At 32.7% G+C, this 17,687-nt stretch overlaps 1 protein-coding gene across 1 annotated transcript in view; it reads left to right on the top strand.

Moving 5' to 3' along the window:
• The window catches only part of KLHL1 (kelch like family member 1), a gene marked incomplete at both ends in the record, with an annotated part of 384,888 nt that overhangs the window by 277,026 nt on the left and 90,175 nt on the right, over positions 1-17,687 (top strand). Inside the window, one exon of the mRNA XM_080917315.1 lies at positions 3,746-3,970. Coding sequence (XP_080773441.1) covers positions 3,746-3,970 — 225 coding nt within the window. The remainder of the gene's footprint in view (positions 1-3,745; positions 3,971-17,687) is intronic.

The raw sequence follows: 17,687 nt of genomic DNA, 5'->3' as shown, positions 1-17,687 counted from the left end.
AATTCAGTAGCTACAATAATTTAGGGTGCTGTTCATTTACTAAATTAGAATAAATATTTTAAAGATTTTTTTTTAAAGAGTTGAAGCTCATGGAGTGAAAGCAAAATTCTTCTATGAGAATCTTTAAAGTATTGTAGCACTAGCAAGTGATCTAGATCTTAGAATGTAAACTTTGCAGAGGTAACACTGCCAAAATATAGTTTGTCCATTTGGATCTGGCTCTGGGCTTTTATTTATGAAACTAGACATTATTTTAGGTCCGTTGCATATATTTATTAGTGGGTGATTCTAGAGCTTAAATACATATATATATTTTGACCTAAATTAGTGTCTTATAAACACTGTGCCAAGATTTAACAATGGCATTATCAAAGAAACAGTTGTTACCTTTAGATAACAAAACAAAGCAAAAAGTCCAGGTGTTCTGCAAATTAGAAAAATTGTTAAGATGTTATTAGACAAGTTTTACAACATAGACTTAAAAGATGTGCATTTAATTATTAGACATTAATGACAATGTATAATTATTTAATTAAGATAAGACACAAATTATTCTGTGAAATGAATGGTCTCCTCATGAAAAAATAAATATTTGTGAAGCAAAATAGCTAAATAAGAAAATAATCAATTGTTTTGGCTTGTGTATGTATGCTCCAAAAATAAAAGTTGTTCTCTCCTATTTTTATATTCTGTATAATGAAGCAATGTTGAGGAATGAGGTGCAAAGCACCTTACTGCTTTTGGTAGATAATGTTTCACAAAATACATTCATGTCCTCATCATAAAATATGTTTTGCTTGGCTACATGCCAAGAGAAAGATTATTTGTGAAAGACATAAGTTCTAGAGATCTACAGAGAAGATTTAGAGAATAAGAATTCAAACTAATTGGCTAATTAGACTACAACAAATGGAGAGGCTAGATATAGAGAAGTGAACATGGCTTACAATACAGTTGGCTACATTCCATCTTCATTCAATATTTTCTTTCTACCTTTTCAGCAAGGCTTGAAGTACCCCATATGGAATAGAAAACCTTGCTACTCTCCCTTTTTATTACTACTGAATGACCCAATATGGTGATTATAATATAAAGAATGTGGTAAATGAAGGTGCTAGAAAAACTTAAGGCCAAGTTAGATAAGGCCATATATTTTATCTGGCTCTATGTGGGTGATCATTCTAAGAGACCCTTCTAAGCCCTTCCTATTGTTTACTTATAGTACTAAGTTGCAATTCTTTAACTTTCCAGTTGTTAATGATAACAGTTCTCCAGGACAGAACCACTTTAAGCCCAATTCCTATAACCCACCCACCACAGATGTTTATGTGCATGCTTGACTGCTTGCCTGAACAAAATATCCTTACAAAAATAAAACCAAACAGCCACTCTTTGGGTGTTTCAAAATTAGTCGCAGTAAACCTTAAGCAACACAGTATTACTTATCCATTTTTTCCCCTGCCAGTTTTGTGTAAATATTTAGGACAGATTAGAATGTTAAAAGGAAACAGTTGTTGAAGTATGTAAACTATTGTTGGAGATTTGTCACTGGGGTGGGTATTGAGGTTAAAATATCCATGGCTAGCCCTATCTCCTGTGCTTGCTCCCTGCATATTAGAAAGCAAAGCTCTCAATACCTGCTCCAGCAGTATGCCTATGTGCTTCCTGAAAATACTGCATTTTACCAACCACCTAAAGCTATAATCAAGGCCTCAATTCAATGTTTCTTTAATAAGAAAAATGAATTGTAGATTATTCATTTTTGATTCTCACAGCATCATTCTTCTTTAGTATCCATAGCTGTCTGCACTCACATATGTGCAAATATGTACACACACACACACACACATTATAGAAATGAAATAGCACACACATGCAGTCAAAACAAAATATATATTAAATTAAGAATTGAGACTACTAATCTGTTGGTTGTAACATGCACACATGTGACAAATGTTTAGGGATTACTAAAAGTAACCCTATATTCCACAATGTCAGAGAGATACTGTTGGATCTGTGTTTATAGAAGGGTCTACAAGGAACATTTTTAAAAATTTTTAATCCCTGAGCACCTGAAAGGAATGCAACACTGTCAATATAATTTTAGTCTGTGTCATATTTTTGACTGTCAGAAGTAAGAAAGTACCTTTGTGTTTTTAGGCCTAAAAGCTTGAGGTAGGTTTTTTTTTTTTTTTTTTTTTTTTTTTTAGTAATCATAAAATATAGATTCAATGTATAATTTCAGTAATGAAAACAGAGATGAAATCTGAGGCAAATGTATGAAACTTGAAAATATTCTGAATGAGGTTACCCAGTCACAAAAAACAATGCATGGTATGCACTCACTGATAAGTGGATATTTGTGAAAAAGAAGCTCGGAATACCCAAGATAAAATTCACAGATCATTTGAAACTCAAGAAGAAAGAAGATCAGAATGAAATGTGGATGCCACAGTACTACTCAGTACAGGGAACAGAATATCACTGGGGAGTAGAGGGTGAGAGGGATCTCAAAGTGAGAGAAGAGATGGAATTTGAAAGTGTGTAGCAGTGGGGAAGGGGAACCTTGGAGTAGCCAGTAAAAAGTCCCAGATGCCAGAGACCCAAGAGGTTCCCAGGACCCAAGAGGGTGGACTAGCCAAAATACCTGACAAATGGGAGATAGAACCTGTAGAGACCAAATCTAGTGGATAGGCATGACCCCCCAGTTAAGGGATGGAGCTACCCACTCACCTCAATCCTTAATCCAGGAAATGAAGGAAAAAAATATGGAACAGAAACTAAAGGAAAGGCCATCCAGGGACTGCCCCACTAGGGATTCATCTTTTCTTCTGACACCAAACACAGACACTATTGCTTTTGCCAAGAAGTGCTTACCGACAGGAGCACAGTATAGCTGTACCCTGAGAGGCTATGCCAGAGCCAGACCAATACAGATGAGGATATAAACAGACAAACATTGGACTGAATATCGTGATGGCAATAGAGAAGTTAGTTCAAGGACTGTTTATAGTCTGAGAACTTAATCAATTTATTTGGAGATACATGTTCTCTAAGCAAAAACTCCTCCCTACTTCCCTACATTGTAATTAAAATAGAGGCTTGATGTTTGAATGAAAGCACACAATACTCATGGTTCATTTATTAAGGTGAAATATAGGTGAACTGAGGCTAAACTGTGAGTCCACACATTGAAGAAACATTGTGAATAAGAAACCTCTTATTTGTTTGTATCCTAAATATTGTGAATACTTTCTGAGCAGTCTACCTATCCTTCTTCCTCCTTACTTATCTATGACAAAATGGAAGTGTAAAAGCAAATGTTTCTGACTAAATAATTTTTGATTTAACTAACAAATTCTTACTTTCAGAAATTGTTACTGATAGATAGCATGCATAACTTTGTCATTTAAAGGGATTCTCATTCATTTTTAAGCTAGGATTATAAAACATTTTAAAATGACAAACAATAAGACAAAGATATTTTAAAGTTTGACTGTTCATTTCCAAATTTTTTAGCACTAACTGAAAAGTTTAACACTGGACATGTGTATATTTTGATCATGATACTCAACAAAGAAGAGAAAATAAAGTAAATGACTTATTACTTTGGTTTTAATGTCATGCTTTTGTTTATACAAATAAATGTGTCTACTGTGTTTTTGCATTCTAATTTACATTGTATTGTTCAGGCTGTTCATTGATTCATTAAGGTGTATGATCATTTGATTTTATGTTTTATCAGGGCCTACAACCATAGAGAAGTATGACCTCAGAACAAATCTGTGGATTCAGGCAGGAATGATGAATGGCAGAAGGCTTCAGTTCGGTGTTGCTGTCATTGATGACAAGCTCTTTGTAATTGGAGGTCGAGATGGCTTGAAGACTTTGAACACTGTTGAATGTTACAATCCCAAAACCAAAACATGGACCATTTTACCACCAATGTCAACACACAGGCATGGTCTTGGTAAGGACCCTATTTTTATATATTTTTAAAAATTCATTGAACGTACAACAGCATTAAAATGAATTTTTATATATTTATTTTAAAATAGTAAATTTGGATCATAATATTTTAAGCATTTCAACATTTCCTAGATTGGCAAGTATAATTATGGTGTTGAGAAAGGAAGCCAACACAAAGAATGAAAACTTAAGCAGTCCATAATAACATTTTTATAAACTCATAGTTATATATTTTGTGTGAGTAAGATAAAATATAAACAAAGTACTAAAGACAGACATTGTACAGATAGACAAATCAGTGAAGTCAAGAATAAAAGGAAAGTGCTTCTTATGAAGTAGGTGTACTTAAGATTGTTCCCCTCACTGTGTACGAAAGGTAAACTTACTGTTTGGGGTTAGTTTACATCATCTTAAAAACAATAGAAGAATGACCTGTAGACTGTACCTTGAGCCCCTTGTGACAGTATTCTTCTGCTCTGCCATGGACTTTCTCATTAAATTAGGAAGAAGATTTGGACTGAGAATATCTAACTGAGAATCAAGTATCTAAGTTTTATATTTCTTTTAATAGAAACAGTTAAATTTAATTTTATTTTGAATAATGTTAATAATTATGAAATTATACTCTTTATTAATCAATTCTATACATTTTACTTGAGTAATTGAACAAAGGGAGGTTTTGAGGTTTTGAATTTACATTCCATGTTGTATGGGTTGCAAGAAGAATTACAAAGCCCCTTTTCAAAGACCTAGTGTACTACAGGTAAAGTAAGGCACAAATTTTATGTATTTATGATACATATATCAAAGATATTACAGTTTAATTATAAAACATGTATTTAGACATTGATAGGAAAGAAGTTATATAATAATTTGAAAATGAACATAAATAATTTTTCTGCTGCAATATATCTTATAATACATACACAAACACATGGACATTTTGCTATCAATCTAAGATATTTGCATTACTCTTGAATAAAAGGGCAAAGACTCTGTATTTCAATAAATCCATTTACAAAGGCATATATATTAAAAGAGCATCAGAAATATCTTCATGGAAACAGGAATGTAAGGTTAACTATTTGAGGCAAGAATTACACTAATCTGGGATGCAATGTTTCCCACAGGATTTTGAAACCAAATAGGAAATCAAATAGGTCAAACATTAAATGTTGAGTCCTCTTCTAGTTTGCACCTTCTCTGCATCTTCCATAAAGAATCTGATATATAGCCCCTTGTCTCATGATTTTAAAGATCTCTATACTTTGCCTCCTAATGCTTTCTGCTTCCTATGTTTTTTTTTTTTTTTTTTTGAGAAAACACTGTCCCATAGAACTTCTAAAGTGTATAACTGCCTTTAATTATAAAATCACATATGCAGACACCAAATCCAAGCACTATAGCTGGAACCAGATAAAGATACCTTCTCAGGGCCTATATCAGGGTCATATAGATATAGCTGAACATGCCTGAAGCTAACCATCAGACTAAACATGGGCACCCCAATGAAGGTGCCAAAGAAAGGACTGAAGGCGCTGAAAGGGGTTGCAGTCTCATTGGAAGAATGACACTGTCAACCAATCAAACCCTCCAAAACTCCCATGGAGTAAAACACCAACCTTTGAGCACACATTGAGAGAACTATGGTTACAATTGCAAATGTAGATGAAGATAGCAGTGTCTGGCATCAATGTGAGAAGAGGCTTTGGTTCAGGGAGGGCATGTTTTACCAATATAAAGGAATGCCAAGGCAATGGGGTGGAGAGGGTGGTTAGGAAGGAGTACCCCTTTGTGAAGGCAAAAAAGGGGGGGGGAGGAGGGATGGTAGCATCCGGGCGGGTAAGGGGTTAATATCTCAAATGTAAATACAGAGTATGTAATTTTAAAAAAATGAGAAAAAAACATGACATAGAATCCAATAGACATTATGTTTCTAAGCAGTGTCATTTGAAATCCTATTTTTGATGGTCAGCAAAGAGCTATATAGAGAAATTGGGCTCTGATTTGCACCTTCACCCAAGGTCCATTCAGTAAGCTCAGCATAGTTGTGCTACCCAAAGACAGTAAACCTCCAAGGTCATATAGTGGTCTTCTCTGTAAATGTGCTGCATCAATATTGATATCTCTTATTTGCTCATATAAGTCTTATTTTTTTGCCAGTTCATCTGTAATGGTAAATAACTAGTCTTTGGAATTGTTGGCCATTTCCATACAACAGAAGAATTACAGCAATATTTTATCTCAATTCATTTGGGCTTATAAAGTCACAATATTGCTATTTACCCATTCATTATATTTGCTTTCTTCTTAACAGTATAAATACCCTCTGTTAGCCTGGTGCAGTCAATGTTCATCTTAAAATGTATATTTTTCTATTTCTTTAGTTATTTATGGTAAATGGTCACTTCCTTCTCTCTCAGCATTTTCCAGTTCTTTCTTCCACCTTATTTTATTTCTTCAATCTTTCTGTTATTCTTCCTCCTACTCTTCTGTGCTGTTTCTCAATCTTTCTTCTTTCTGTTATTCTTCCTCTTCTTCCTTTTAGTTTCAAATCTTGTTCATCTTTTTAATGTCCCAATTCTTTTTATCATTTTTTTCTAATTAAGTACATATTTGTGTTTGAGAGTATTCATATGGGTGATGTGAATATGAGATAATTTATTAAAACGTGACTAAATCACTAAATTCCTTTGTAATGTTGATTATTAAAAGCTCACATGAATGAAATACTAACTCTTGAATAGGGAGCCGTGGTCTTGAAATCTTAATTCATATGTCTCACATGCTATTGTCCTTAAAATACAGACATCAGAGGCAAATATTCATGTATTTCTATTTGTTCAAAAATCCCTTGAGATTGTCTTTTTTGTGACATATAACCTAAGTTCAGAGCCTGTGTATAAGAACAGAACATAGTGCATCTGATAAGTGTCCATTGCCACTGCTTTGCTGTTAGTACTTGCTCACTGAAACAAACAAACAACAACCAAAAAAAACTACATACATCATTTTATTCCCTTTCAAAATATGAAGTTTATTGTCTAAATTTTCATCTCAGTCAAAAAGTAACTATTTACTTAATTGCTAATAGATTATTTTCATGTAAAGGAAAAATCTGAAGACTTTCCCCCATACATGATGAAATGTCAGTGGGCAAGGCACAGCTGCAGTGAATCCAGACATTCAGAGGTCATGACAAATCCAGAACACTTCTTTTGCAGCAGCGTTCTTTGTCATCTTGCCTCTTTCTATTTTGTGTGCTCCAGAATTCTCTGAGACATGGAGAGAGTAATATATTGCACTATCTCTGGAGCTCTGACCCATCCTTTTTCTCAAGGTTCATTATTGCCAACTTGGATCATACAGCACTTTTTTTTAATGATCAAAATTGTTAAAATTGGAATACATAAGAATGGAAATCACAAGGATTCTTTCATTCCAAGAGATAACTGAAAATTTAAAATATTTGAGAACTTTTAATAAATTAGGAAGTACCTTCTACTAGAAACCTAGCACACAAAAAACTATGTGAATATTAACTTTATGGTGTCAAAGGGTCAAAGTGTTTGCCTAGAGCATGTAAATAATTAAGTCAATATGTTTTCTTTTTTTTCTTACAACTTTATTTTTTAAAAAAGAGGGATAAATATGCAGATTTTTAAAGGCATTTTGGCATAACATTATATAAATATTTTTATCAGTACTTAATTCTTTTAGAGGTTTGATAGCATGCATTGAAATCCCACTAGTTACCTTATGCATAAAGAACATGCAGGACAGACCATAACATGGAAACAGATTTCTTGTTGAGTATAGATTAAACACAATGATCTGTTAATATCAAAAATTGCAATAAGGCTACTATCTTAGCTCTTGCATTATTAATGATTTAAGGTCCAGGTGTACCACATTCGGAGAGGGTTCTAAGAAGGACTGAGGCTTTCATATTTTTGGTCTTTGTTTTTCTTGAGCTTCCTATAGCCTGTGAGTTTTTTCTGGGGTGTTCAGAGCTTTCTGGTTTTAGTAACCCATTATCAGTGACTGCATATTATGTCTGTTCTTTTGTGACTAGGTTACCTTGCTCAGGGTGATATTCTCTAGATGCATCCATTTTCTTAAGAATTTCATAAAGTAATTGTATCTGAAAGCTGAGTAGTACTCCATTGTGTAAATATACCACAATTTTTGTATCCATTCATCTACTGAAGGATATCTGGGTTCTTTCCAGCTTCTGGGTATTATAAATAGAGCTGCTATGACCATTGTGGTGCATATGACTTTATTGTATGTTGGAGCGTCTCTGTGGTATATGCCTAGTAGTGGAATAACTGGGTATTCAGGTAGTCCAATTTTCTGAGGAACTGCCAGACTGTTTTCCAGAGTGCTTGCTGGAGGAGTGTTCCTCTTTCTCTGCATCCTTGCTAGCATCATGTGTTATCTGAGATTTTGATCTTAGCCATTCTAACTGGTGTGAGGTGGAATGCCAGGGTTGTTTTGGTTTGCATTTCCCTGATGCCGAAGGATGTTTTCAATTATCTACAAAATTTGATTCTGAGGGTGTATCTATAAAGCACATGATTACAAAAATCAGATCTTATACATATCTCTTATTGTATAAAATTTAATAAGATAATACATTTTAGTTCATATAAAGTTCAGCCATGGAAGAGTACATTGGATAGTATAATGGCTGCTAAATGTGATTTTTTTTCTATATTAGCAGGCTATATATAAAACATATGGCACTGGCTGATTTCTTCTTATGTGATTTAATTTTATATGCAAGCAATGCACATACCGTTACAGCAGCATTACTGATATAAAAAGTCATTTACTTTTACTTTTGAATTAGGAAATGCTCCTTCTAAACAATACATTTCAGCCAGCATTTTGTTCTCATTAACACAGCCCCCATTTCTATTTATAGACATTAGTTCATTAGTTAGTATGGTTCTGCTTCAGGGATGCATCTGAACACAATCAGGCTATAAGGCTTTCCTCTTTTCTCTCTGTTTATGGCACTGTCCTTGATCTTTGAAAGGTACAATAAAATATTGTGTGAGTCATGTTTTATTTATCTGATATGAGGAACATAGAGTTAATTTTTAAAAGGCAATTTATTAAACAAACTTGTATAAAGTGTTCTACTAAAGCACCAACCAGTGAGTACACATAGAGAGACCCATAGCTCCATTTGCACATGTAGCAGAGGATGGCATTGTCTGGTATCAAAGGGAGGAGGGGACTTTGGCCCAGTGAAGGCTCATTTTCCCAGTGTAGGGCAATGTGAAGTGGGAGAGGATGGTTGGGAGATGGAGCACCTTCATAGAAGCAAGAAGAAGAGGAGGAGGAATGGGATTGGGGGCAAAGGGAATCACATTTGAAATATAAATATAGAGAATGTCAAATAATAATGAAAAAATATGAATGATGACTATTGAAATGAGAAGCAGAAGTTTCCTCATCTACCATTCTTAACTATCCCATGAATTTTATATTAGCTGAAGTTTCAAAGAAGACTGGTACACCACTTAAATAAGCATTAGCTGTGGAGGCTGACATGTTTAATCTCAGTTTTCACACATATTACTCATCATTGTCTTTGTTAAATTTAATTTTATCAACATACATTGTTTTCTGTTTCCTTCAGATGCTTTTAATATAATTTTCTTATATTATTATTTGTCTTATTAACTTATAAGAGTGCCTTCTAAAATGAAACACAATGATATGAAACAAAGTAATACAAAAAATAATCAGCTTCCTGAATATTAGATATTACATAGAAGACCCAGAAATTTAATACAATCTCTTCTCATGCAATAGTCATATTCTCTATTAGCTAGCCTATCAGCACTAACTATTAAGTACATACTACTTTAGCTTATAAGCATATGTTATACATTTGCTTGAAATTAACAACCAATACACTAGTAATTTATCAATATGGAATATAAGAAATAAATCACTGTAATAAGTAAATTAATCTATAGAGATTTCATTGTCTATAATGATGTAATAACATTGTTCATGATGAATTAATTTGATAAATTATTTAGATTTAATATTTATTACTTGAATGTTATATATTGGAAAACAAATAGAGTCATCTTTTAAAAGATATATAATATGGAACATTGTTATATTAATAATCATTATGTAGTAATATCTAGAAATATAGATGGGTATATAGATATGTAGATAGGTAAAGTCCCATGATATCATTGCTCATATATAACCACTCAAATTACCTTGAGAATAAACAGGGGCAAATAAAGCTGATATTATCTACTTCTAAAAATTAAACTGAGAATGTAAAATGATGTAGAAATTAATGAATTTATTATGAATTGAACTTAATTTTCAGAAAGTTGATATTGTATTCCTGAATAATAAAGCAATATGAAAATAATACATTATCTGAGATATGTTATTTTAAGCACACTGTACGAACTATAAAATGAATAGTCCAGAAACAGCCTTCAAATTGAGATGAAGGCAGAGCAATCTCACTCAATTTCTTCCTAATTTAATAACATTGGGATTATAATATGCCCCATGGCATTGGTGGTTTGTGGAGGCAGCAACTTTGCTGAGCAGAACATGACCTTGTAGAACATCAGTGGATAAAAGCAGTGAGTTATTCAAATCAAATATAAAGTGGGAATTATACTGCCAATACATTACTCAGGAAAAATAATAAATGCCTGTTTAAAATTGTAGCAAGAAGAGGTTTTACCTTAGCTCGTTGTTGCAATAAATATTAAAAAATTGAAGGTTTATTCCTTTATCAGATGGACTCTGTCACTCAGTCCACCAGCTGCCTTTTCCTGGGGATTCCTTTCCCAGGCAGTTCACTCTGTGAGCCCTGCTGGTTCTGTCCAGGGTGGACCGCCCTGCTGTGTTTCTTTCCGCTAGTGCCCAACACAAACATTACTCCAAGCCCGATAGATTGTCCTACAGATTTATATATATTAAATTCTCAATCCACAAATTTCCTATACCATAAGATTACATCAAATATACAAAGATACAGACTGCCCTTATATATTCGATAAAATACTTATAGAATCCCTTAAAATATTCATATCTACCTCACGCCGATTAAGTCCACATGGATCCAGGTCTGCTCTCTCCGTCTCCACCTTGACTTCCTCTCCCAATCTCTGTTCCTCTTCCGTTTTTTTTTACCCTTTCTCTGCCCACCTCTCCAATATCTACTAAACATAAATCTACAGCTTGTGGTGAGTATTTTATTATCAGGTGTGGAGCATAAAAATAGAATTCAAGGTTGTTACAATTTCAATCTTATGAGAGGAGAACGTAAACTTCTATTCCCCCCCCCCAATCATAAATGCAAAAGGGGATAGGGAACGTCAAGGAGGGAGAAGGAGGAAGGGAGTTCTCAAAAGACGTTCGATGTTATAGCCATCCTAATGGTACGATATAGATACCTCCCACGGTCTCCTCCTGTGCATTCATGGGATTCTAGATCTCATAGTAAACATTTTCATTTCAAGATTTCCTTACAAAAACTAATATAAGTGCCTTTCCACTTACAAGACTTCCTTAGCTCTACATTTTTCTAAATTTTTCTTGTTGCTTAATGAAGAAGAAATCTATATTTGAAATATTACACAAAACTATCATTAAACAACTAAGACAATCTGAGGTCATCTACTTAAAATGAATACGGTAAAATGGTGAGATTGGATTTTACAGTATCTGGAACTGTTTCTTTGATAGAGAAAAATTAGAATATATAAAGTCTTGGAGAAAACATGTTAAAATAGTAAATATTGTTCAGCCCATAATTGTCACAAATATGTATCTGCCTGAATTTAGAAGAAAAATGACAAAATGTTATCTATTTTTCATAGTTTTTAGGCAACAGAGAAAAGAGTTACTAGCAAATACATTTAAAAAAATCAAAAATAAAATAAGTAAAGAAGTAAATAAACCTATGTATATTTCTATTACAGCTCACAAGGGCAAAGTTTTTTAATCAGGTCTTTTTTTATTATCTTAATGAAAATTTTGAGACCTGGTTCAGAATAACTTTGGCTTTCTCTGTTTTTTAACCTTTTTAAAAAATTAAACAACATTATTTTAAAAAACAAAGATAAATGTACATATTTTAAAAATATTTTTCATAAAACTATATGAATAAATTTTCTCACTACTAGATTTTTTTTTTAAGGTTTGATAGTATGCATTGAAATCTTACTAGTTACAATGAGCATAAAGTACATGTAAAACAAAATATAACACAGAAATAGTCAAAGTTTTCTTGGTGTGTATAGATTAAACATAATGATTTTTAAATACCAAGAATTGTCACAAGAGTACATTTTTAGCTCTTGAATTACTAAGGATTTAAAGTCTAGGAGTATCACACACTGAGAGGGCACGATATACTTATTTTTTTTTTTTCTAAGAAAGATTGAGTCTTTCCCTTTTGGCTCTTTCTTCTTTTATGTTTCATATTGAATGTGCATTGTTTCTTGGGTATTCAGAGCATTCTGGGGGCAACTATACAATTATCAGTGACCACATATTATGTCTGTTCTTTTGTGACTGGACTATCTCACTCAGGATGATATTCTTTAAATCCATCCATTTGCCTAGAAATTTTGTAGTCATTGTTTCATTAGCTGAGTTGTACAAAGCTCAATTGCAAGTGGATCGAAGATCTCCACATTAAATGAGATAAATTGAAACTATTAGAAGAGAAATAGGGGAAATGCTTAGAAAACATATAAGCAGAGGAAAATTTCCTGAACAAAACAACAATGGCTTAATCTCTAAGATCAAGAATCAGTAAATGGGACTTCATGAGATTGCAAAGTTTCTTACCAATCGCCCATCTGATAAAGTTCTATTATGCAATATATACAAAGAACTCAGGAAGTTAGACTCCAGAGAATCAATCAATCCTATTAAAAATATGGAACAAAACTACACAGAAACTTCTCAACTGAGGAATATTGAATGGCTGAGAAGCACCCAAGGAAATGCTCAACATCCCTATTCATCAGGGAAAGGAAAATCAACACAACCCTGAGGTTCTACCTCATAGCAGTAAGAATGGCTAATATCCAAAACTCATATGACAGCAGATGCTGGTGAGGATACAGAGAAAGAGGAACACTCCTCCACTGTTGGTGAGGTTATAAGCTGGTACAACCACTGTGGAAATCAATCTGGCTGTTCCTCAGAAAATTGTTCATAGTACTACCTGAATACCTAGATATTCCATTTCTGGCCATATATCCCAAAGCAGCTTCAACATATAATTAGGACATATGCTCCTCCATGTTCATAGCAGTCTTATGTATAATAGCCAGAAACTATTATAAATAGCTTTTGGTACATTTACACAATAGAGTACTACTCTTTTTCATTTACATTCCAGTTTTTATTCCCCTCCCATTCTGCCCTCCAACTGTTCTACATCCCATATCTCCTCTGCCAACCCCTGTCTCTACGAAGATGCTCCTATCCCATCCATCCTACCAGACCTCTAAACATCCTGGTACTTCCATTTTTGAGTGTCAGGTGCGTGTTCTCTGACTGAACCCAGCCTTGGCACCTCTCTGCTCTATATGTGTTACGGGCCTATTTTCAGCTACAGGTTATCATATTAATTTTAGGTATGCTTGTTCTTTTTTGTTCCTTTAACCTGAAGAAGAGCATTGTTTACAAGACTAGATAAAGGTTTTATCTTTACAAAGATATTCCATAAATTTTTGCAAGATTTCACAAGAAAATGGACTTTTAAAACAGCACAATAAACATCATGTATCAGGTGTAAAATCTTTATAATATAAAAGGCAAGATGTGTTTCAGTTACACAGCTAAAAGAAACAATACTTTGATAGCATATTATATTTTTTAGCTTAAATCACATCCACACATTCTATAAAGATGAATATTTACTCAGTACATTTTCTTATTCCTCATCCAGTTCTTCCTGATAAATACAGAAAATTATCAAAGGAAATAATTTAGAGATTAGAAATGAATAATTGGTATCTCTGGCTTAAGCAGAGGAATCAGAAAAAAACTATAAAATATTTTCTTATTGTATATGCAGACATGACTTAAATAGATATATAAGTCAATTTTAGAGCCACTATTTCTGTTCATTTTACTAGTACCTTGAAAATATAATTGTTGCCTTATTAATAATCTTATCACAAGATAAATAAACTAAATGTAAAGTTGTAGCATTCAAGTATAATATAATTATTTATTCACTGAAAAAAGATATAAATGGAAAATGAAAAACCATATATATATATATCTTCTACCAGAGCAATGCTATGCCAATTATTTAATACCTGCTTGAATATCTCATGATATATTTATTGATCTGTGTTCTCATTCAAGAAAACATTTACAAGCGAATTTTATTGTCTGTATTCTCAGGAAGTTTTGCATGCAAAATGTCTTAGCTATTACAGTATAGGTACTAATATATAAAATGTATAAAATATATAAACTAATTACACAAAGCTTTTTAAAGTTTTAAAAACAATCTTGTTTTACATGTACTTTATGGTCATTGTAGCTAGTAAGATTTTAATGCATACTATCAAACATCTAAAAAAATCAAGTACTGACAACAATGTATTCATATACTTTTATGAATATTTATCTCTGTTTATTAAAATAAAGTTGCTCGATCAAAAAATAATAAAAATAATGATAATAAAAAATGGTTTTCAGTGACAATCAATGAAATAACAAGAGTTTTTTTTCCAAATAGTTAATTACTAGAAGTAGTATTTGATACATGTATGATTAATATTCAATTTGGCTTCCATAGAATTCTACTTTATAACAGTCTTATTCTAGGTTAAAATTGAATATGTTTGTTTCACTACATGTTCTTGTTGAATATCAAAAAATCAAATCTATTTATATATATATATAATATATATATATTAGATTTATTTATCTATACTATTTATAGTATAGATATTATCTATATTAAATGTAGAATATAGAAACTATTAGATTTATTAATTGACATTTATCTATATCACCTATATCATTTGTATTAGAAATATATAAACTTGTATTCACTGAAAGATGTAGTGGAGAAAAACATAGGTAAACTAATTTAGGCAATACATGAGGCATACATATTTTTAAATGAAAAAGAATGGGAATATCCTTTGTATGAATATGAGGAATTTTTTTCAAGAACAGTCACTCACTATATTCAACTTACATATAAATTACATTTTTACATTCAATAATACTTACAAAGACCAAATAGAAATGCATGAAACTCTTATTAAAGATCTATAAATGAGTAGATAATGCAGCTCTTTTAATTAAATTAAAGACAACATAAAGATGAATTACTTTATAAATTATATTAACTAATTAATTTAAATAAGTTAATTAGAAATACATTAAAGTTTTAAGTGAAGTAACTCAGGGCCAGGAAAATTTAACTGTGCTTTTGATATTTTTGTTACTCTATTGGTAAAGCTGGTCTGATATTCTACACAAATTTGACTCTTGGGTTTCTATACATTATGTTGTCACGATCAATGATTTCTATCATACTCTGATTGTCATTTTGTATCATCCTATACCAATTTACCAAAATTTCTATTTTGTCAGTATATATGATCACTGTTGGAGCAAAGCCTAAATTTTAGTGCATACAAATAAAATACTTTTTAAAATATATATAAACAAATTAAATTATTTCCTGAACTTAATGTAAAATATTCATTCTGGGGCTGAAAGGAGCCTTCTGGGGTTCTTAACTTCAGCTTTAAATTGCTGTAATCTCTCAGAAAGCTACTCAATGAAGGATGCAATCCTCATTTCCCCAAAGGCAGTAGTACTTTAATGAATATGTAATTTAATATATATTTATTGTTATGAAACCTACCAATTAACATACCTTACTTTGAAATTAATATCACATTTCAAAACACATAGTTTACAATTTTCTGTAATATACCCTATTTTATACTATATAGGGTAATAAAATAAATATAACATACTTTAAGCTACATATTTACTGAATTAGAAAATACTAAAAGTATTATGTGTATATTCAACTCTACTATATAGAGATACATACTTTTAAGGTTTGGGTAACTGAGTTAGTAAAACTTTTGTCCTAATGTCCTTTGTTTAGGAAGTTTGCAGATTTTTAAATTACTTTTAGTTACTATAAAATCAACTTATAAAAATACCAAAATACTGATTAGTGGGCAACATTAGTGATAAAACTATTATAGGAATAACCAGCCACTTCTGATTGGATTTGGGGTATAATATACAGGAGCAAATTCATGCCTGGAACTGTAAACCGAGTAACAAAGTCTTTGGTTGAGAACTCACAGGGAGAGCCTACTATTTTTATTTTACTAAATGCTTGTGTTGCCATAATCTATTCACATTAATTTTTCAAAATTTCACTAAGATTGTGTATATTGCAAGGTTTTGGAGCATTCTATTATGACCGTGTGTACTCCTCAGTATATACTATGCCCTATCTCAGAAATTCCATATCTCCACCATTATCCAAGTGTGACTGTAGGTTAGGCTAGTACTCTTTAAGTTCTGTGACATTAAGTGGAACTGCTGGGATTTCAACATTGACATAATATCATAAACCTAATAAAATGATTTTGCAGCACTTCTGTCTTTTTATACTCTCTGCATCAATTTTCCAAAAAAAACTTAATGAAAAGGGTTAAATATTTTATTTACCACTGAGCCTTTAGCCTTCCTATGTTTTAACCACATATATAGCCAAGGGTTTCTGTGTAAGTTTCATTGTGAAGAGACATTTCTGACTGGAACCTGTCCCTCCTGTGAGACTGTGATCATAGGTGTGTCTTCCCTCCAGTCTGGGAGACAGCTCTCTCCGGGGACATTTGTGTCTGAATAACTGTGCCACCAGGTTAGCTCAGTGGCACAGAAGGAGACCAGAAGGATACTGTCCCCAGTTGCTACGCAGTTCCTTAGCCCTGTGATCTTCTGGGAGGTCTATGTTTGGCCAGTAATTTGAGCAAAAGTGTTTGTCTCACCTGTGAACTTAGGAGTGATAGCACTCCTGGGAGCCCAGGTCTCTCCAGGCAGGATCCTCTCATACTGAGAATAGCCTTTTATCTGTGTGTAATTAAATTATATAGAAGACTATAGGTTATGTCAACTGTAGAGGAATTTTAATTGAGTAACAGCGCTGTTTTGGCAAGGGATCGTATCCAAAGAGCTTCTATGGTATATGTGATATGGCTGGAATCTAGTCACACTCTAGATTACTGCATGATCTGGCTGGAATACAGAGATGCTCTTAACATACACCTTTAATCCTTATCAATGAAGGTAAGTGTAGGTAGATGTTTAAACGTGACATCTAGTTGAGAGGCAGTCCAAGTGATATAAGAAATACAACAAAACTAAATAAAAAAAGATAAAATACAGATATCACATCACAATTGGGCAAGATGGCAAAATATAGCAACACAAGGAAAGGAGCCAGAAGAGGCACAGGATCAGAGATGCACTCATTGAATACTCAGAATTAAAAAAAAAACAAAAAAAACAAAAACATTAAACTTGACGCTATAATATTAAGCTAGAGGACCTTGTGGACATCTGTGCAGGACCTGTACATTCTTCTGCCTCTGTCTTTGTACATTCATATGAGCTTTGCTCCTGTGCTTTACAGACTC

The sequence above is a fragment of the Micromys minutus genome (assembly GCF_963924665.1).
Source record: "Micromys minutus genome assembly, chromosome: 5".
NCBI lineage: Eukaryota > Metazoa > Chordata > Mammalia > Rodentia > Muridae > Micromys > Micromys minutus.
Note: the sequence above shows the minus strand (reverse complement) of the source record. Positions and strands in the feature narration are given on the sequence as shown.